Source organism: Zonotrichia leucophrys, chromosome 3 (assembly GCF_028769735.1).
Source record: "Zonotrichia leucophrys gambelii isolate GWCS_2022_RI chromosome 3, RI_Zleu_2.0, whole genome shotgun sequence".
Taxonomy (NCBI): Eukaryota; Metazoa; Chordata; class Aves; order Passeriformes; family Passerellidae; genus Zonotrichia; species Zonotrichia leucophrys.
Window position 1 is genome coordinate 97,153,720 of NC_088172.1, and position 18,364 is coordinate 97,172,083.

The window sequence follows — 18,364 nt, forward strand, 5'->3', positions numbered from 1 at the left end:
GCAAGGCTTTGAAAGCGAAGGATGTCTTGAACACTGACAGAAACAGGTCTTTATGTATGTATACTGGTTACTTTTGCCTTAGAAAAATTAATTGTTAAGCTACCTGATATCTAATTTACCTAAAAATGGTTAGTTTCACTTTAAGGGTGATCATCAGCTGGAAACAAAGCTGCTTATGTCATAAGCATGTTAGAGCTATAAACAAACACTTTGGTTTAGGTCCCACTTTCATGCCTGAGAAAGACATACTTGGAAATGAGACACTCATGTCTACAGCAATTTGTAATTATTTTACAAATTATTTAGTATTTATTTATGTGAAAAATGCCAATCACTTGGGTTTAAAATTTTAAAAGTTTTATAGTAATAAAATGGCTATAAAAATAGTCATATAATTAGAGTAATAAAAATTTGGACAATTAGGATTTAGGACAGTGCAAGACAATAAAAACAAAGAGTTATGGACAGTCTGGGTACCTCTTTCTGGGCAAAATAAGCCCAAAAAGGGACCCACATTAACAGAGGATTAACACTTAAAAGCAACAGCCTGTTGCATATTCATACCCCTCATCCATGATGCATAAATTCCATTCAAACACAGGATTCTGTCTGGTCATTGTCAACTTCTTCCTCTGAATCCTGACAGCATCTTCAGGGCTGAGCAAGGTGGGAAGAAATTCATTTCTTCTGATAATGGAGCAATAAATTCTCTTTCTCTGAAAGATTTAGGTGTCCTGGGGCTGCTATCTCAGTGTGAGTACCTCATTCCTCTCTTTAAAAAAAGTGTCTTACATAGCATAGTTTCTATTTTAACGTTATGTTATAGCCTAAACCTGTATTTAACACACTACTTAAGAAAATCAAGACAGCATAATTTTCTAACATAACACATATAATATTCATTTTAATATTTGTGAAAAGCCAATAATAAAATATGCATTTTTCACAATTTTTAATATAATATTTATTTAATATTTAATTATCCAGGTGTCAATAGCGGGGACAAGGAATCACAGTTGAACTGTTGTAACTTATGAAAATGCGTATTTCATGATGACTTTTCACAAATATTAAAATGAATATTATATGTGTTATGTTGGAAAGTTAGGTTGCATTAATTCTCTTAAGTAGTGTGTTAAATATAGTTTTAGGTTATGACATAATGTTAAAATAGGAAACTATGTTAGGTTAGATACTTTTTTTAAAAGCGAGGACTTGCACTGAGATAGCAGCCACAGGACACCTGAATCTTTCAGAGAAAAATAATTTATTACACCATTATCAGAAGAAATTAACTCCTTCCCACCTTGCTCAGCCCTGAAGATGCTGTCAGGATTCAGAGGAAGAAGTTGTCACTGACCAGACAGAATCCTGTGTTTGAGTGGAATTTCTGCATCATGAATGAGGTGGATGAATATGCAATAGGCTGTTGCTTTTAAGGGTTAATCCTCTGTTAACTGTGTCCGTTTTCGGGGTTATTTTGCCCAGAAAGAGGTACCCAGACTGTCCTTAACTCTTTGTTTTATTGTCTCATATTGTCCTAATCCTAATTATCCAAATTTTAATACTCTAATTATACTACTATTTTATAACCATTTTATTACTGTAAAACTTTTAAATTTTTAACCCCAAGCGACTGGCGTTTTTCACAAACTCCTCCTCATTTCCAAGCCAGTCTCAGCGCAATCTGCGCTCGCGAAGGGCCGAGGAGCTCTCTCCAGGTGCCAGCGGGCCCGGCCGCCTGGAAATGAGGGACTCCGATAAAGCAGCGGCCGGACCGGCGGGTCCGGCTGGCTGGGTTGAGCCGAGCCGCTGTCAGCAGGGCGGCGCGGGGAGGCTGCGGGGAGGCGGGGCCGCCGCAGGGAGCGAAATGCGCTGTGAGAACTGGGGCAGGGACGGGACGTGCCGGCTGCGCTGGGGGTGCCGGCGTAGCCCCGGGCTCCGGGGAAAGGCGAGAGGAGGTGAAAGGTGGACGGGCTGGGTCTGCGGCGGGTGAGCTCAGCCGGGGTGACGGCGAGCAAGCGCAGGGAGTGGTTCAAGGAGGGGAGATGGAGATCTGCAAGCAGCTGCAGTCTTGAAGGGAATTGTGAAAAATGCGTATTTTATGATTGGGTTTTCGCAAATATTAAAATAAATACTGTATGTGCTATGTTAGAAAGTTATGCTGTATTTATTCTCTTAACTAGTGTGTTAAATATAGTTTTAGGTTATAACATAATGTTAAAATAGACAGCTATGCTATGTAGGATACTTTTTTTTAAAGAAACGACTCACACCGAGATAGCAGCCACAGGACACCTGAATCTGTCAGAGAAAGAGAATTTATTGCTCTCTTATCAGAAAAAAACGAACTTCTTCCTGCCTTGCTCAGCCCTGAAGGTGCTCTCAGGATTCAGAGAAAGAAGCTGACACTGACCAGACAGAATCCTGTGTTTGAATGGAATTGATGCATCATGGATGAGGTGGCTGAATATGCAACAGGCTGTTGCTTTCAAAGGTTAATCATTCTGTTAATGTGGGTCCTTTTTTGGTCTTATTTTGCCCAGAAAGAAAAAGTCAGGCTTATTTTGCCCAGACTGTCCATAACTCTCTGTTTTTATTGTCTCATATTGTCCTAAATCCTAATTGTCCAAATTTTTATTACTCTTATTATGGCCATTTTATTGCGATAAAACTTTTAAAATTTTAAAAAGAAGTGATTGGCATTTTTCACAGAATTGATTTTCTCTTTGTTTTTTGTTCTTCATAAATGGCAAAGAAATAAGACTATGAAGTGGGGATCTGCAGAATCACAAATAATTTCGCAGCCAGCATGTGTATTGACTTGCATGTAGTACTCAGCAATGAAGTACTTTAATGTTGACTGAAGGTTTATTTAAAACAGAGCAGCTGCTACTGCCAGGTCTGTTCTATACTCCCATTAGGAAAATTCTAGCTCTTTTGTAACTTCTTGCAATACTTTTCTTCACTTTGTCTGAGTCTGTAAAAGTGCTTTAATCCATTTTGTCATACATTCTTCAAAGATATACTTCTTAAAAATTTTCTTTCTTGCTCCAAAATCGTAGTATTTCTGGGGAATTGTGATGTCCTCTGCAGCATGCCTTTTAAGATAGCAAAAATGGATTTGAGGGCTGTGTGGGACTGAGATGGATCTTAGGAAATAAGGATAGAATTGTAAAGATTTGTGTAGGAATGCCAGGCTTCCACGTTATTCTACTGAGATTTGTAACACAGGAAGAAGTTGTTAGTACTTAAGTTGACTACAGAGACAAAGGAACATATATGGAATTTCAAAATAATTCCACTCAACTTTGCAAACAAAGTTGTCGGGTTCTTGGAATGGCTCCCACAGAAAATAATTTCAAAATTCTGTGGTCTGTGATCCTCTCTCTTGACGGTGCAGGAATGCCTGTGTCAAATATTTTCCATTCCTGCCATGGCTTTATTGCCCCAGTTATTTTCTGTTTTAATATAAATAATCTATATGATGTGATGCACCTGAGAGAGATACTTTAAAGATTTTACATTCCATTACAGTCAAGACCCATGAAATAATCTGAACTTTAAGCATAATTACATTTTCTTCCTGAATCTTCCTGTATATCTTCACTGCAATGTCAGTTGCATTTTCAGTTCTCTTGGTGTAGGAGCAAACCTTATTCCTTGGCTGATAGAATCCTTATTTGGATACTCCTCCATTGGTCAGGTTTTTTTTAAATGAAATTCTGATCTTTTTTGTTCATTAACAAATAACAGAGGATACTGGATTTTACCCCATGCTTTGGCTTACTGAGATTCTGTCAGAATAAAGGAGAAATGGTCATTGGTCAAGTAAACGACTCATACAGAATCTGTGTTTTAGAATATTTGATATGAAGTGATATCCTCTCCTGGCATGCTTCTGTCTGGCTCTTCCAAATTTGGCATGACTTTTTGGTGATACCTTTCAAGGTCTCTTGGGAAAGCCATTGTATTTCACTGGACATTTCTGTATCATTTTCACACAAGAGCTCCATGGAATGGCTGTACTGAGCACTGGACTTAGTCTGAACTGCCTTCATCCAAAAGGGGAAACCTTTCATTCACTTCTCTCTTGACCTAAAGCTAGAGCTCATAGAGCACTTCAGGGATTAGGCTCTGGAGCTGTTTTTCTGGAAGCAAGTTTCATCATTTTTCAAAGTTTCTCTAGAGCCTTGTTCTGGTGCCCCCAGCTGTGCTTCCCAGGTACCAAGTTGTGCTTTTTTGGAACCTCGTACTGCCTTAGCTGCATTCCCCACTGGGAAATGTGCATTTGCCTCATCACGTGCTGGGGAGCAGCTCTACCTGAGTTTTGTTCAAGGGCTTCCACTGTCTTCCTCCTGAGCAGAATGCAGACAAAAAATTATGGTGTAGGAAGTGCAAATGGTATTTTACTATACTTGCTATCTTCCAGCAGCGTTAAGATTAGCTTTGATCCATGAAAATAAAGAAAAACGAGGGATGGAAAAAGAGACAATACTATCTAGGATGAATATGGTCCTCAGAGGGGGATACTCAGAGGGGGATATTCCTGAATTATGATGGTTGTTCTGCATGTCCTGCTTACCATTGATTTTGTATCAACTGATATTTTTTGCACAGGCTGATGTTATTCCTTTGGTCCATAACATTGGCGATTGTGCCCAGGATGGGCACATTCAATTTCTTAATTATTATTAATTTCATATTGAGTATGAGGGGAGTGCCCAGCTTTCCCTGTGGACTGGGAAAGAACACAAACTCAGGAGTTATCAGAGTATACTAAAATTGTTCCAGAATCCACTGTAAAGCATTATGTCTGAAATCTCTAAATACTTCCCCACAGGAGTGTTTCCTTGGACATATTTTGCTAGGAGTTTCTGTCATGAGATCTCAGGTAGTTTGTTGGGGTGTTTTTTCCTTGTAGCTCAATGTTATTCATTCTCTATTAACTGATTTCTACCATGGAACACACTATTGGGGCAGTTTTGTATATGTGGACATTTTTCACAAGTAAATTATACTTTTCTCTGCTGGATGGTAGGCTGTAAGTATGTAAGTATCCTCTCAGGGGAGTTCTGGAGGGACTAAAGTTGTTGGAACAAATTTGAAACCTCTCTCCACTGCAGTTGAGAGAGAAAACTGGGACCTTTTGTCATTGCCATTATTTGACTCTTTGCAGAAATACATTTGTAACAGTCGTTATAGAAGGATGCAACATTTCTCTTATGCTCAGATTTGTATTTTGGGGGTTTTTTTTGTTTGTTTTTGTTTTTGTTTTGCAAATGTGAAAGGGTAGAGGTAAAACATGAAGTCTTCTGAAAAAAGTTTCTTTATCTTCTGTGTGAACTTTTATTTGCTTATCATGTATAAGTTTCAGCAGTAACTTCTTTCTTTCAGAAGTAAGAGACTACTTTACTAGTATTTTAAAATCTTTACATTTTATTGGGCTTTAAAACCACGTTTCATTTACATGAGCCTTCCTTTTGGATTGTATTGACAAGGAATCAGATTGGTGTCTAGGCATCTTCTGTTGCTCTTGAAACATATCTGGTAGCTCAGAAGAGTGTTCTTGGCCAGAGCTTCTAGATCCTTCTAGGTGACCCTGCCAGTCTTTGCTTTGCCAACTATTGTTGCTGTATCTCTGTACTTTCCAAATTTGATCGATAAATTTAATTTTAAGCAGAAAGTCTGTATACCTATTTCCTTCTTCCAGCATGTCTGAATCAGAGGTTCTTTCTATCTACTTGCATTTCACCCTCTGAAAATATGTACCAACTGTTTTTGCAGTTCTCAGTCATTTCTGTTCCACATTTCATGTCATAGTGAGCTTTAGGAATGTGAGGTAAGTAGGAAAATAGGACATGGGGCTTATATGTGTTTTGAGATGTTATCTAGTCTATTTCTGCAATCACTTTTATCCAGAGCTGGTTTTCTGCTGGAATATTTTGAAGGGTCTTCTGGAGCCTCTTACCTCATAAGATGTGTCACTGTGTTTTGGGGTTTTGTTAAGACTGACAGCACTGCTTTCTTCTGTCTTCTGACGGACAATATCAGCTTTGACTTTACATAAAATGTCCCCACCAGAGGTTTATAACAATCTTAAACACCTCCATTGCTCTAGATTCACATTTAACTGATATTATCAGTACAAAGTTGTTTCTCATATCTGATGAAGATCACTTTGGGTGTAATTTAAGCATATTGATGCTTAACAGAGCACAGATTACTGTCCTTCTTTTGCAGTTATCTTTTACATGTTTGAACACTCTTAGGCTGCCAGTCATTAGGGTTTTCTCTTCTCTTTAAACCAGACAATTCAGATTTGTTCATTCTTTCCTCATAACTCACTTGACCAGACTTTATGCTTCTTTTCCCAGTTCTCTCCATCTGGTTCACCTCTTCTTTCTCATAAAGCTGGATGGACACTTCAGCTGAGACATGCATCAGTACTGCTCAGTAGCTCTAGAATGGTTTGTCCTTCTGCCCTTAACATGCATTTATTTCTTAAGAGATGGCTGTTTTTTCTCTAACTCCTTTTACTTTTAATGTTGCTTCCTATAGCATTACTTGCTACTTCTGGGTACAGTTATGCTCTCCTGTAATCTGTGATTCTGCTGTTCCATTTCCTGCTTTTCCTAATTCCCTTGATTTCTACCATTTTATGATCAGTATAAATGAAAACTTTGAGGTAATACACCATTAATGTCTCCTGAAATTACTTCCAAAGCGCAGCAATGTTTTGAGTATTGTCTTTCAATTTGCCCCATGGCAGTATGGGAAGAAATAATAATGGAGGTAAGAGAAAGACTTGTGAAATGCCTGTAAGCATTTGTTCCCACAAGCAGTGATTTCACGTTGTTACATATCCAGCATCTTCCACCACCCTGGAACATCCCAGCTTGCCTACACATCCTTTCTTTCCAGAGGGGAAAGAGGAAGAGTGTGCTGAACCTTGTTCAGACCTAAAGAGATGCTGGTTCATGGGTTATTGCAATTGTCTTGTGTAATTCACTCCAAGAATGGCTAAAGAGCCAAGTTATTGCTGTCTGTCCTTCAGTTCAGGGATTTAGATCCCTTTGACTGTCAAGGTTACATTTTCCTGAAGCTTTTAGAAGAGTTGATATCATGAAGGCCTAATTTGATTTGATTGAAATTGCTCTATGAGCTCAAAAGCTTTAGTAGATGAGTGCTTGCAGACAGAGAGGTACCATGAGAGAGAAGGCCATTGCTTTCTTTAAAAAAAAAAAAGGTTAAGATTGTTCGAACACTAATTTTCAACTTTTTTGCTATGCATTTGTAAACGTGTCTTCTTTTGCTGAAACATCAAAACACTTCAGTCACCCCTTTACCTCAGAAACCTTGCACCTGATTTTTGTCCCTTGAACTTCTCATGTGCTTCTTTTTCCTAACCCTTGTCTTTTCAGCCAAGAACCACAGGCTTTAGGTGTTTACCTCTAGGTAGGCATTGATCCACTGGTGAAAATCAGTACCTGGTGGGGTGAGGACTTCCCTTTTTGTCTGTATCTAGGCTGCTGTAAAATCTGAGGAGAGATTTATTTAAGGGTGTTTCTGCAAACCTGGATAGGTACAGAAGGTTCAGAGGAGTGAAAGCCATCACGTCTCATGTTCAGTGTTATGACTTAGATAATTACTGGAACAACTTAGAAAGAACATTTCAGTGTATAATGCACTTTTAAAAGAGCATCAATTTATTTCTAGATTTTTTAAATTGATCTTCAAGCAATTGAAGTAAAATAAAATTTTTTGAACTCTGATTGAATTATTCAATTTAATAATAGTTAATATAAATTAACTATTAAACAGCAATTAAGTCATATAGGCCAAGATCATCTTTTCCAGTAGTACCAGGCAGAAATTGAAATTGATGGGAAGAGGAGAGAACCTCCTGCAGAACTGCTGTACCTGGAGGCATCCAGTTGTGAGTTTCTCATAGGTGTAGATGTGGGCACTACTTAACCACTTTTCCTGGCAGTTTTCAAGCAAAAAAATAGCTGGAGCAGTATGTTACTGCTTCTGTAGATTTTTAGGTGAAAAATAAAAAGGTAATTGGTTGTCACTGGTTAAACTATGTACCTTTTCTACATTAGGGAACAAGCTGGTGAATATGGGTTACTCTAGACTGGGGTTCTCTGAGGACACTTTGATGATAGGTGGGTTGGCAGCCATCATCACGTTGTTAAATTAAATGGTGCAGAGATTTGATCACATGTACCAGTTGTGATGCTGGCTTTGGTGTAGGACAGCTGACTTTAATTAGCCATGGTCACTGCTACCAAGTTGCCTAATGATTGGCTAAATGAGTTTTTGTCTTCTTGCTTAAAACATCTTTTATTGTGTTTGAAGGTGTCAAGCTATTAATTTTCTTGACATGTTCTTAAGGATGGCTATTGCCTTCACCTTCCTCGAAATCTTCTGTCCTACAAACCTATATGCTATGCCTTAACTGAATTTATTCTGATTCTTTTTTCACCCTAGGGCTCTCTTTTGATGCTGAATTCTTATCCTAACTCAGAGGTGGTCCTTGTCTACCCAGATGGTCATCCTCCTACTGAGTTTTTAATCCCCCTGTCTGTCAAGCTGGCGGCACAAATTTGATTGCCTCTTTCTCAGCTGTTCATGAGAAATTCTGCTTTCTCTGTTGGGGATTTTTGCTATGGAATTTCTTATCTCTCTCTCTCTCCTCTCCATCTGTGGTATGTCAAGATATTTGTACTAAAATATCATTTCAAAGTAGTTAATTACCTTGGAGGAGGTGGCATAAATCCAGTTAAACTGATTGCATTAACAAGATTGGCAATGACTTTCTCTTTCATCACATTTTTGAAATATAAGGTACTCCTTGCAATCATAGGAATGTCTTGGAATGCACACAGTTTCAGCTTAACTTGTGCATAACTCTCAGAATCAGGAAAATAATGTGCAAATTATCCTGATGATATGCAGCTTTCAGGTAAGAAGTGTGAATACATTTGTCCTCTTTTAACAAGGTTATTGTGCCTACCAGAAGTCTTTATCCAAACTGGTGCCATACTCTTAGGAACTAAGAATGGCCTGAGACTGCTTCTGAATGTTTATTTGGCATGATCCAGCATCCATGTCCACTTCCATTCTGATAGGGAAGGTGTGTTAAACTCATTATTAAATCTCTGCAAAATCCTGGCCCTGTTTGAAGCTGTTGTGCCATATAATAGGGAAAGGGCAGGGGTCCAATGAGGATTCATTATGTTAGTTTTAGCAGAAAATGAAGCATTTTCTCCACAAGGGAATTTTGCATGAAGAGGACTCTGATAGCTAACCTAAACATTTTCTGGTGCAAAGTCACTGTGTAGGAAATATGTAGGAGTTGGTGGATTGCATCATGTGAGTATTAATTCAGAATCCACACTGGGCAAAATCACTAGCAGTCTGCTTAGCACATCTTGAGAATCTTTACACTATTACAATCTTCATCTCAATAAACAGTTTCATATCAAAAATGTATGTGATATCCATAGGATTAAATTCTAAATGCTAGATCACTTCTGATAGCAGATCATCACCAGTCGTGCAGAAACTGGCAGCCTTTGAAGTGATACCACTTCATCATTATAATCTCGTTTGTTTGTGTATTTTTAAAGCCAAAGCCATAGGATTTTTATGATCAGGAAATATTCTGATGCAGCTAAGCAATGTGAATCCTGTAATTTACCCTAAGCCTAGGAAATCATAGCAAACACTGCAACTTGACACCACCAACAATGTGGGGATTGCTGTAACCCAGGTGTTTCATCCACTTCTCTCTGATTCCACATGCCTGGCTTTCTGCTCTGTAATTGCTGTGAGGTTAGGAAATACCTTTTAGTGTCTGTAAGTATTTCTCTGGGTAGTGAACTTCATTGTTTTGTGTCTAATAATTTAAAAATATTGAGCTGCATCTTTGCCCTCATGATTTCCTATGTACATTGGGTCACTGAAGTTTCTGGGAGTAAGAGAATTACAGCTGTATAAGACAATCATGTTACTTTTTCTGTCTAGTGTTTCTTACTATTGCTTCAAATGTACAAATGTAAAGCCATTGGGAAAAGAGTTTGCTGTGCATTTTTTTTTATCCCCCATGTACTGTTTGATCTAAGTGCCTTAGATATTTGGTATTGGGGAGTAGCTGTTATGGTTTACATTGCAATTTATGAACCTTGAAGTTCAGAACAGTGTTTTCTATGATTTTTCTCCCCTTCATCAGATTGCATTTTCATGGTTTACAACTGGGTTTTGTCCTGAGTCTGGGTGCATCAGTCTAAGTTTCTGTGCTATAAAGAGTTAGAGGTGGCTTTTCTTTTGACAAGCACTGTGGCCATTCTGCAGTGTGCAGTTCTGCCTGCTGGACTAAATTCATGCAAGATGAAAACACCTGCTGATGTTTTCTGTAGGTTTTGCAAAAATCGCACGCAGAAGGAAGTTTCTTAATAGGAGAAATTAAACATTCATTGAAGCTGGAGTGCATGTTGCCTGTAATAATGTGTGCAGTGGTAGAATTTCAGATATATCAGATAAGATATTTACTAAATTCATATAAATATCTCAATAAAATCTGACAAAACTAAGATAAAATGTGTACTTTCTGAGTTAATATTTATTCTTCTTTGGAACTCTTGCCACTGTTGAATATTCTTCCTGAATGTTACTTATGAGAAAGTTTTCTGTATCATCCCAGCCTCCTATATTGCAATCAAAAGTTTCATTTTAGCATCAGAGTAAAGTGTTAGCCTGAAAATTATACCATATGAGTATTTTTATCCTCATTACATAACAACATTTCACAGTATATTCTGTTGTGTTTGTCATTCACATCTGTATTTTCATAGGGTTAATGTCATAGTCAGCATTGAAAGACTTGTGTATTTGATGCTAAAAGAATTGCTGCAAGATTAATATGTTGTAGTTTAATTTGTGTTCAGCTGAAAAGAATAGGCAAGTCTTCACAAGGAAGGTGAAGATCCTGTCTTTTCATACCTTTGTGGTCTTTGCCTCTAGTGTGCTGTCTTGAAGACAGGCTGCAAGTTTTTAGTCAGCAGTTAGATGACGGTTCATTAACAAATGAAAAGCCATTTCCTGATGCTTGTGAAAAGTGTGGTGAAGACCCATCCTTCTAACAAACCTCAAACAGCAGAACAAGCAGCATTTAATAGTGTATATAGGGAGTGAACTTTTTAGAGTTTCTGAATTGTTAAATCCTAAATCTCTGCCAGTTCAAGAGTACATTTCCTAAGTTATTTAAAGGGTGTCCTATATTTACTAAACCTTCTGGACTGTCTTGAAGATTTTACTCATAGTCTTTATTGATTGTATTACTACCAGGTGACTATTTTTTTCTTGAAACTTCAGTAGAAATCAATCATCAGTCTAAACAAGGATTCTGCAGGCACACTAATAACAATCAAAGTTTTTTTGGCTTGGTTGCTACTTGTAGTTTGTGTTGTAGCCACTTTCTTGTGGCTTTGTCACACTGCAAGAGGCAGTGACCTTCATTTTAGCATTTATAAGTTAATTTCTAAGTTATAAGTTAGAAACTTATAAGTTTCACAACTATATTTAATTTAAGTCTTGTCTTTATAGCTCAGTAATCTATGAATTCCCCATGTAACTATTTTTGGCTTATGGTTTAGAAACTTGAGCCTATAAGATGTGAAATGTGTTGTTACAGAAAGGAAATCACTCATTTAAAGTGAAGGATATCACTGCCAGTAAGTGGGAGATTTATGAAGTAATCTAAATCAGTAGTATATTCATTACAGGGAACTTCTGCTTTCATAATTTCAATTTCCTTTTTTTTCTCCTGGGAACTGCACACAATCACCCAGATTCCTCCAGTGTCTAATGGATTCCTAAGTGATTTTGGGAAAATGTAGTAATTGTGACTGTCAACATGGTGAGTTTGCACAGAACCTGACAGTTTTACTCTTTGGGACCCAGCCCTCTGGTGGCAATGATCTATAGGAGACAGAATTGCACACCAGACCATTACAGTTGTGACTATCCAGTGGTAAGTGGGATTCAGCTGGATCATGCCCTTCCCTTGGCTGAAATGGAATCCTGTAGTACTCCAAAAGATTACAGGCCTCTGGAGATCCTGTCACTCATTTATGTCATTATTTATGGAGATATTTATATTCTTCCCCATGTGGCTGTCTCACACATCCTAGGACATGTAAAATCATCTACATTTAGGGTCCTGTCCCAGATGCTCTTCAAATGCTGGGGGGGAAACATGCATTTAGAACCAAACTGTCTGCAAGCAATCAGATGTTGCATTAGCAATTATGTCTATCCTCTCATGGTTTTTTTGGTTTTTTTTTTGTTTTGCTGTAGGAGCACAGTGTCCTAATTTGCTTAAGATTTCACTCTCACCTTGTAGGTCTGTCAGATATTGAGCAAACATGGCTGTCACTGGGTTTGCAGTTTTCGACACCTCTCTCTTCATGTACATATCTGTATGGGAAGCATTATGGAGATCAGTCAGCTTCCATTGTATGAATGTATAAAAAACCTTGATAAAATCTGATCCAGAAACATACATAAAGTTGCATCCACCTCTGGATCAGATTTTATTCCTGGCAGGGAACTTTTATTTAAAGACAAAGACTTTATTGTTCCCCCAGTAGTTTTATTTCAGGAATATAATATCTGCACCTACTGCTGCTATATTGGAAGTGGATGTAATAGCAGGAGAATATTTAACTAGAGCTTGTTGTCTCTGTAGAACAGATTTGCATGAAAACATGGATTTTGGGGCTCAGTTTCCTTGATACAGCTCCACTCAACCAGCATACCTGGTTACCTCTTTGCTGGGGAGTTACTCATGGCCACAACACAGGTTTGGTATTGTGGCACTCTGTGCTGTTCAATTCTTCATTCTCCCCTTGATGCAAATTTGGCTCATGCAAATCAGCACAATTCCAAGCGCTGCAGGACCTAAATGCAATGAAAAATTATCTCCTAATTTTAACAGTAGTGTGAACAAATATTTAAGTATTATTCATGCTATTGCATAGCTATAATTTTTTTCTTTGCTAATGAAAATATATAAAATATAAATTGTAACTATTACTTGTAAAGGTGTTACCAGAAGTGTGTTTAGTAGACTTCAAGATGAGTTTACATTATTAGTAGAGCAAACTATTTCAATTAAAATTGAAATTTTAAGTGTGTCCCTTATATTCAGTATTTTATACTGATGTCCTTTCTAATAGCACTCTGAGATTTGTTGTGAGAATTGATTTCTCCATTTGAAAAACTGGAGGCATTTTGGAAAGGGTTCCTCATTAGGGGAGAGTTTTGAAATACTACAGCTAATGGGAAAATGGGAATCTAAGAGATATTGTACTTAAAGCTGACTTTGCTGCATTGCAAAGACTTCCTTGGCATCAAAATCTTGCTGCAAGGAATTCTCTTGCTGCAGTATCTCACTGGAAACCAGCTAAGCAGGGGATCAGCACACAAAAGTTGCATATCCTGATTACACTTTTGGTTTCCAAGAAGCTGATGAAATCCTAGACTTGTAAAACTCCTTGGTAAAACATCCATTCTCTCTGAATTTCACCCATTGCCTTTCTGTGTTGAGTGTCTTTATGTTGCACCAGTAGATTGCCTGCATTTGTGCCTGGAAGGTAAATGTACTTTGTGGCAGGCCACTGAGAAACTATTTTGATTTGAGATGCCAGCAGAATTTTTTAAAACAAGCCAGTAAATTGTGGATTAACATATCCTCAAGAGATGTTTATTCAAGATTTTTAAAGGAAGCCAAAGATTAAGTTGCTGAGTAACTCTGGGCTGCTGTTTATGTTGCCCTTTATGCAATTTTTTGAGAAATTAGGGGTTACAAATAAACAATTTTTGAAAAGATAACGAGGGAAATGCAGGGAATGGAATCCCCAGTGATCACTCTTTGGACATGTGCTCTCATATTTTCATCAGTGGTGTGGAAAAAGGAGAAGGAGATGACAATATATGTTGACAGTATGGAATTCTTCAGGTTGCTGAAAAATTAGATCTGAACAAGAAACAGTGCAGAAGTTTCTCGTTGGTAGTTTGTATAATGTTGACAAAGGATCAGAAAAAAATTGCAGATCTCTAAATAAAAACCAAATAATTAATTGGAAGGGAAAATGGTCCCAAAAATGCACAAACAGCAATGTTCTATAAATTTGGTCTTTTTGCAACTGAGGAAGGATATATGTAATCATAAGAGGTGAAACTGTAAACTGTGGCAAGGAGGCAAATAGAATGTTAACAGTCTTTAAAAAGCAACAGAAAAGAAGACAAAGCATCATTTGCAGATTTATAAATCCCTACTGTGCCCTCAAGTGGGGTATGCAATTTTAATTCTCATCCTCTCCATCTCAAAAAGGTGTTGAGAAGTGAAGACAAAGTTGAGCTTGAAAATATAGAATTTTTAAATTTTTTTTTTGGAGTTTAAATCCATGGAAGGACATGGAGACTCGACTAGAATTATATAGATTAGGATTTTTCTAGGTTGGGAAGAGACAAATGGAGAGGCAGAATTTTCTAAAGTATAGAAAATTATGAGTTGTGTAATTGAGTAGGAAAGCACAGCAGTTAAAATAAACTGTCTGGTAGTTTCATTATAAAAAAAGGAAACACATTTTTACAGATGAAATTAATTATCAAAAGTCACAATTTATTTCCCAACATTTTTAGGTTCAAAAATGATGAACACATTCATAGTTATCCCCTGATGGCTGTTACTAGTGATAAGACAATCTTAGAGTCATAAAACCTCAAAGCCACCAATTGCTAAAGTTGGAAGGATTTATATGTTTTTTAGAATCTTTGCCCAACCAATTGCTACAGTTTAAGGTATGGAGTAGAAAATGTTCTGTCTACTGCTGGTGTTATTACAGGTAATAGGACATAATTCAGCAGAGCAGCTGCTGTGTAATGGTGTGACTAATGATCTCTGAATGGTTTCAGGCATTTGTAGGAAATCTGCTGTATTTGATTTCAGTGCCAGCAGCAGTTGAATTACATCTCCCTTCACTGTATAGCTGCTGTTCTAAAGCACAGTCTACAAATCCATCTCCTTCTGAGATAAAACTTTATGATAACACAGAAAAAGTCAAGAGTAATGCAGTGCAAAATGACAGCCATTGCTTCGCTGACCAATTCAGCCAATTTAGACTGGCTGAAGTTGAACATCCACATGACATTCAGTCAGTCACTCATATACCCCATGCTTGGATCAGAAATGCTGCACAAAAACATCCCTGCTATCATTTTCCCACTCTCAAGAAGCAGCAAATCCACTTGTTTTGATTATTCTTTCTTGAGGCTCTCTCTTTACTTATTTGTGGGACTCTAGGGTTAGTTTAAATACTCTTTGTTTTCCTCACTTTATTTTTAGACAGAGTGTCACTGTGTTGTCTGAATTTGTTCTCCCAGCCTTGTACCAACTGTTTGAAGACTCTTGGGTTTTGTCCTTCATAGCCTGAAAGATGTGAGTCACACCTGGCTGCACATTCTTCAAACTTCACTACTGTCTGTGCTCATTCCTCCCAGCCATTTGTGTTAAGGTGACAGTGGTTACCTGGTTAAATACTGTGTCACACTGACTGCATCAAATGGCACCTGCTGAAATGAGAGTTCCACAACAGCACGGTTTTGTTGTGGAAGAAGGATGTTACAGTGCAGAAATCCGATAGGAGCTTTCCTGTCCCTTCACCAATAAGGTTTACAGCAATAAAGTGTTTCTTAATAAAATCAATGAACAGAAACATCATAACTCTCTCCTCTGGGCTCAGGTGCATTATCACATCATCATAGCTTGATGCCAATTGATTCAAGAACATCAAACTACAATGCCACTTGAATTTCCACAGGTGACCATAAACATGCTTTTAGCCCATGGCAAATGTAATAGTACTGAGCTTAATCCTTTCTGAAATATTTGCTTTATCTCATCCCTATGTGCACACAGCTGTTGTGACTCATGTGAAATTTGACTTCACCATGTATTTAACTCATACTCATAAAATGTTTTTCATGGTAAATAGGTTGCCCTAAAAGAGCAATTAGCTTGAGGTAGGAGTGCAGGTGTATTATTTCTTCAAAGGTGTTCCCTCACATGGTGAGAGCCAGTCCTGCATTCCTTCTCCCTTGCAGGGCAGTAAGTGTTTCCAAACTCTAAATATGTTTCTGTTCAGCCCAACCAGCATTTTTTTCTTTTTTAAGTTTCCTTAACAGCCTTTCTATTTTCTCTTGTGCCCAAAAATGCTTTACTTTTTTTTTTCTTTTTCTCCTCCAAAACCATTGGGGAATCCAATGATTGGACCAGCATGTTACAACAGAAATCTAAATCCTGTGAGGGCAAAGACATTTTAATGCAATATGAAGATCAATAGTTATTCTGTCCTTACAAGTCTAGTGAATTGGCAGTTGTTCTTAATATGAATATTCTATTTCAGCTTGCTACATTACATAACTAGGTAATCTACATCTTTAGTTCATCCTTCCCACAGACAGAAATGGTATTTCTTCATATGCTGGCAGTTTTGCTTTATAATATGTCAAAATATATGTAATGGGTATTTGTTTGGTTGGTTTTGGCTTTTTTTATCAGGGTACTTTTTTTTTCTGGATTGTGTTTTGTTAATTTTGGATTAGCAGATTGGCTGTTACTAGACAGTATCTGTAAAGGCCATCATGTTTTGCAGAAATAAGGGAGTTACCACTCTTCCAAAGAATAGTCTAATGAGGCTATTGAATATAGGCAACTGAAAAACTTAGCTTCTTTAATTTGGAAATTGAAATCTTGATATATTTTAGTTACAAAATATATTGTCCACACACTGTTGTAAATTTCTAGAATTTGCTCACAATGGAATCACTGACTCCAACAAGCAAGACTGTCTGTGTGTGTCTTCTTAGTTTTTTTTCTTTACTTTTCCTCTTCTCTATTTTGTCTTAAGTAGCCTTAGAATTAGGGGAGATGTTACTGAAAATAGGATTAAAAGCATTTATGAAATCAGAACAGAGATAGAAGGCAGGGATCATAAAGTTTTGGATACTCTTTCAGGTCTGGAGAACATGACAGCAAAGATGCCCTGGTTTAGGCAGGATTTGTTTTATATAGGTTAGTTGCTGCAATGGGTTGGTTACTCAAGACTTCCAGAAGCAGTCAGGAATAGTGTAGGTGAGCTTTTAATGCCGCCCTTCCCTTTTTATAGCTCTCTCTTGCAAGACAGAGTATTGTGGTTTCCATTTAATCACCTTTGAAATAATTGTCCAATTGCACAATAATACACAGCCAATCTTTCATAAGTTTCATATGTTTCAAAATAGACAAGGGTGTGGTGTTGAAGACATCTGCAGCTGAGGACATGAGAGGAGGGAAAATGAAATACTTGTAGTGGTCAGTAGCAACTGCAATGTTAAAGGTCCTCTTCTTCAGCTGATAAATAGTGTGAGGTCTAAATGTCTTTCCTAATTAGAGAAAAAGATTTGCCCCAAGGTCAAAGCTGCGATGAGATTAAATGTATTAATTAGAAATTTCTCTTCTGTTTTTTCAGAAGAATGGAGTATCAAACGGAACCCTCTACAAAAAAACATTTATTGAGCACTTTGAACAGGCACCAATGTATGTTGCAGTTTTTACTTTCGTGGGGTTTGCAGTGGGAACAATATTTGGCTACCTGCGAGATTTTATGAGAGCCTGGGGACTAGAAAAACGTAACATTGCTGCGGAGAGAGAACAACAAAAAGTATGTATGAAAAAGTCATTCTGTGTCCACAGCTGAGTTTTCCTCTGGTTGCAAGTGATTTACAGCAATTTGTGGGAGTAACAAGGCAGACAACTTTCATTTTACAGAACGTTGCACAGGGGTGAGAGGAGTGACACACCCTGCCAGTGGAGTTGTATGCATGTGTATGATTATGTACCTACATTTATGTAAAATCATCATTTTTACCCAGGGACATGTTCACCTCATTCTAAAAGTGCCATAATACTCTCAGCAAAACAGAATCTCAGTTTATTAAGTCAATCCACGGAAAAAGAAAATTCATAAATGCCTTATTGTTTAATATTTCATCTTTCCAAATCCCTTCGACCCAAATTTTCCTTTGTCCCATCTAGCTATCTTATGGTGCCTTTCATAGTGAGGAAGTTCTGATTTTGTAATAATTGAATTCTTGTAACTCCCAACATTTTTTCATCCCATATAGTTCCAAGTGAAACTTGCACCTTAGCAAGATCAACTGCCTTCCAACTTTGCTTACAATTTTTTGTTCCTCCTCCTACTCTGTGCAGTTTGATTCATCATTTACGGTAACACCTGACATAATGAAGGAA

The 18,364-nt window shown here is 37.6% G+C and overlaps 1 protein-coding gene across 6 annotated transcripts in view; it reads left to right on the forward strand.

Annotated features, from left to right (window-relative positions):
• SPTLC3 (serine palmitoyltransferase long chain base subunit 3) overlaps positions 1-18,364 on the forward strand; it is a 113,943-nt gene that overhangs the window by 45,801 nt on the left and 49,778 nt on the right. For 4 of the 6 annotated variants that reach the window (XM_064707070.1, XM_064707069.1, XM_064707072.1 and 1 more), the window contains one exon: positions 17,583-17,774. In XM_064707070.1, the coding sequence (XP_064563140.1) occupies positions 17,583-17,774 (192 nt within the window). Of the gene's footprint in view, positions 1-1,859; positions 1,969-17,582; positions 17,775-18,364 lie in introns of those variants that run through there. The other 2 variants (XM_064707073.1, XM_064707074.1) reach the window with 2 other exon arrangements.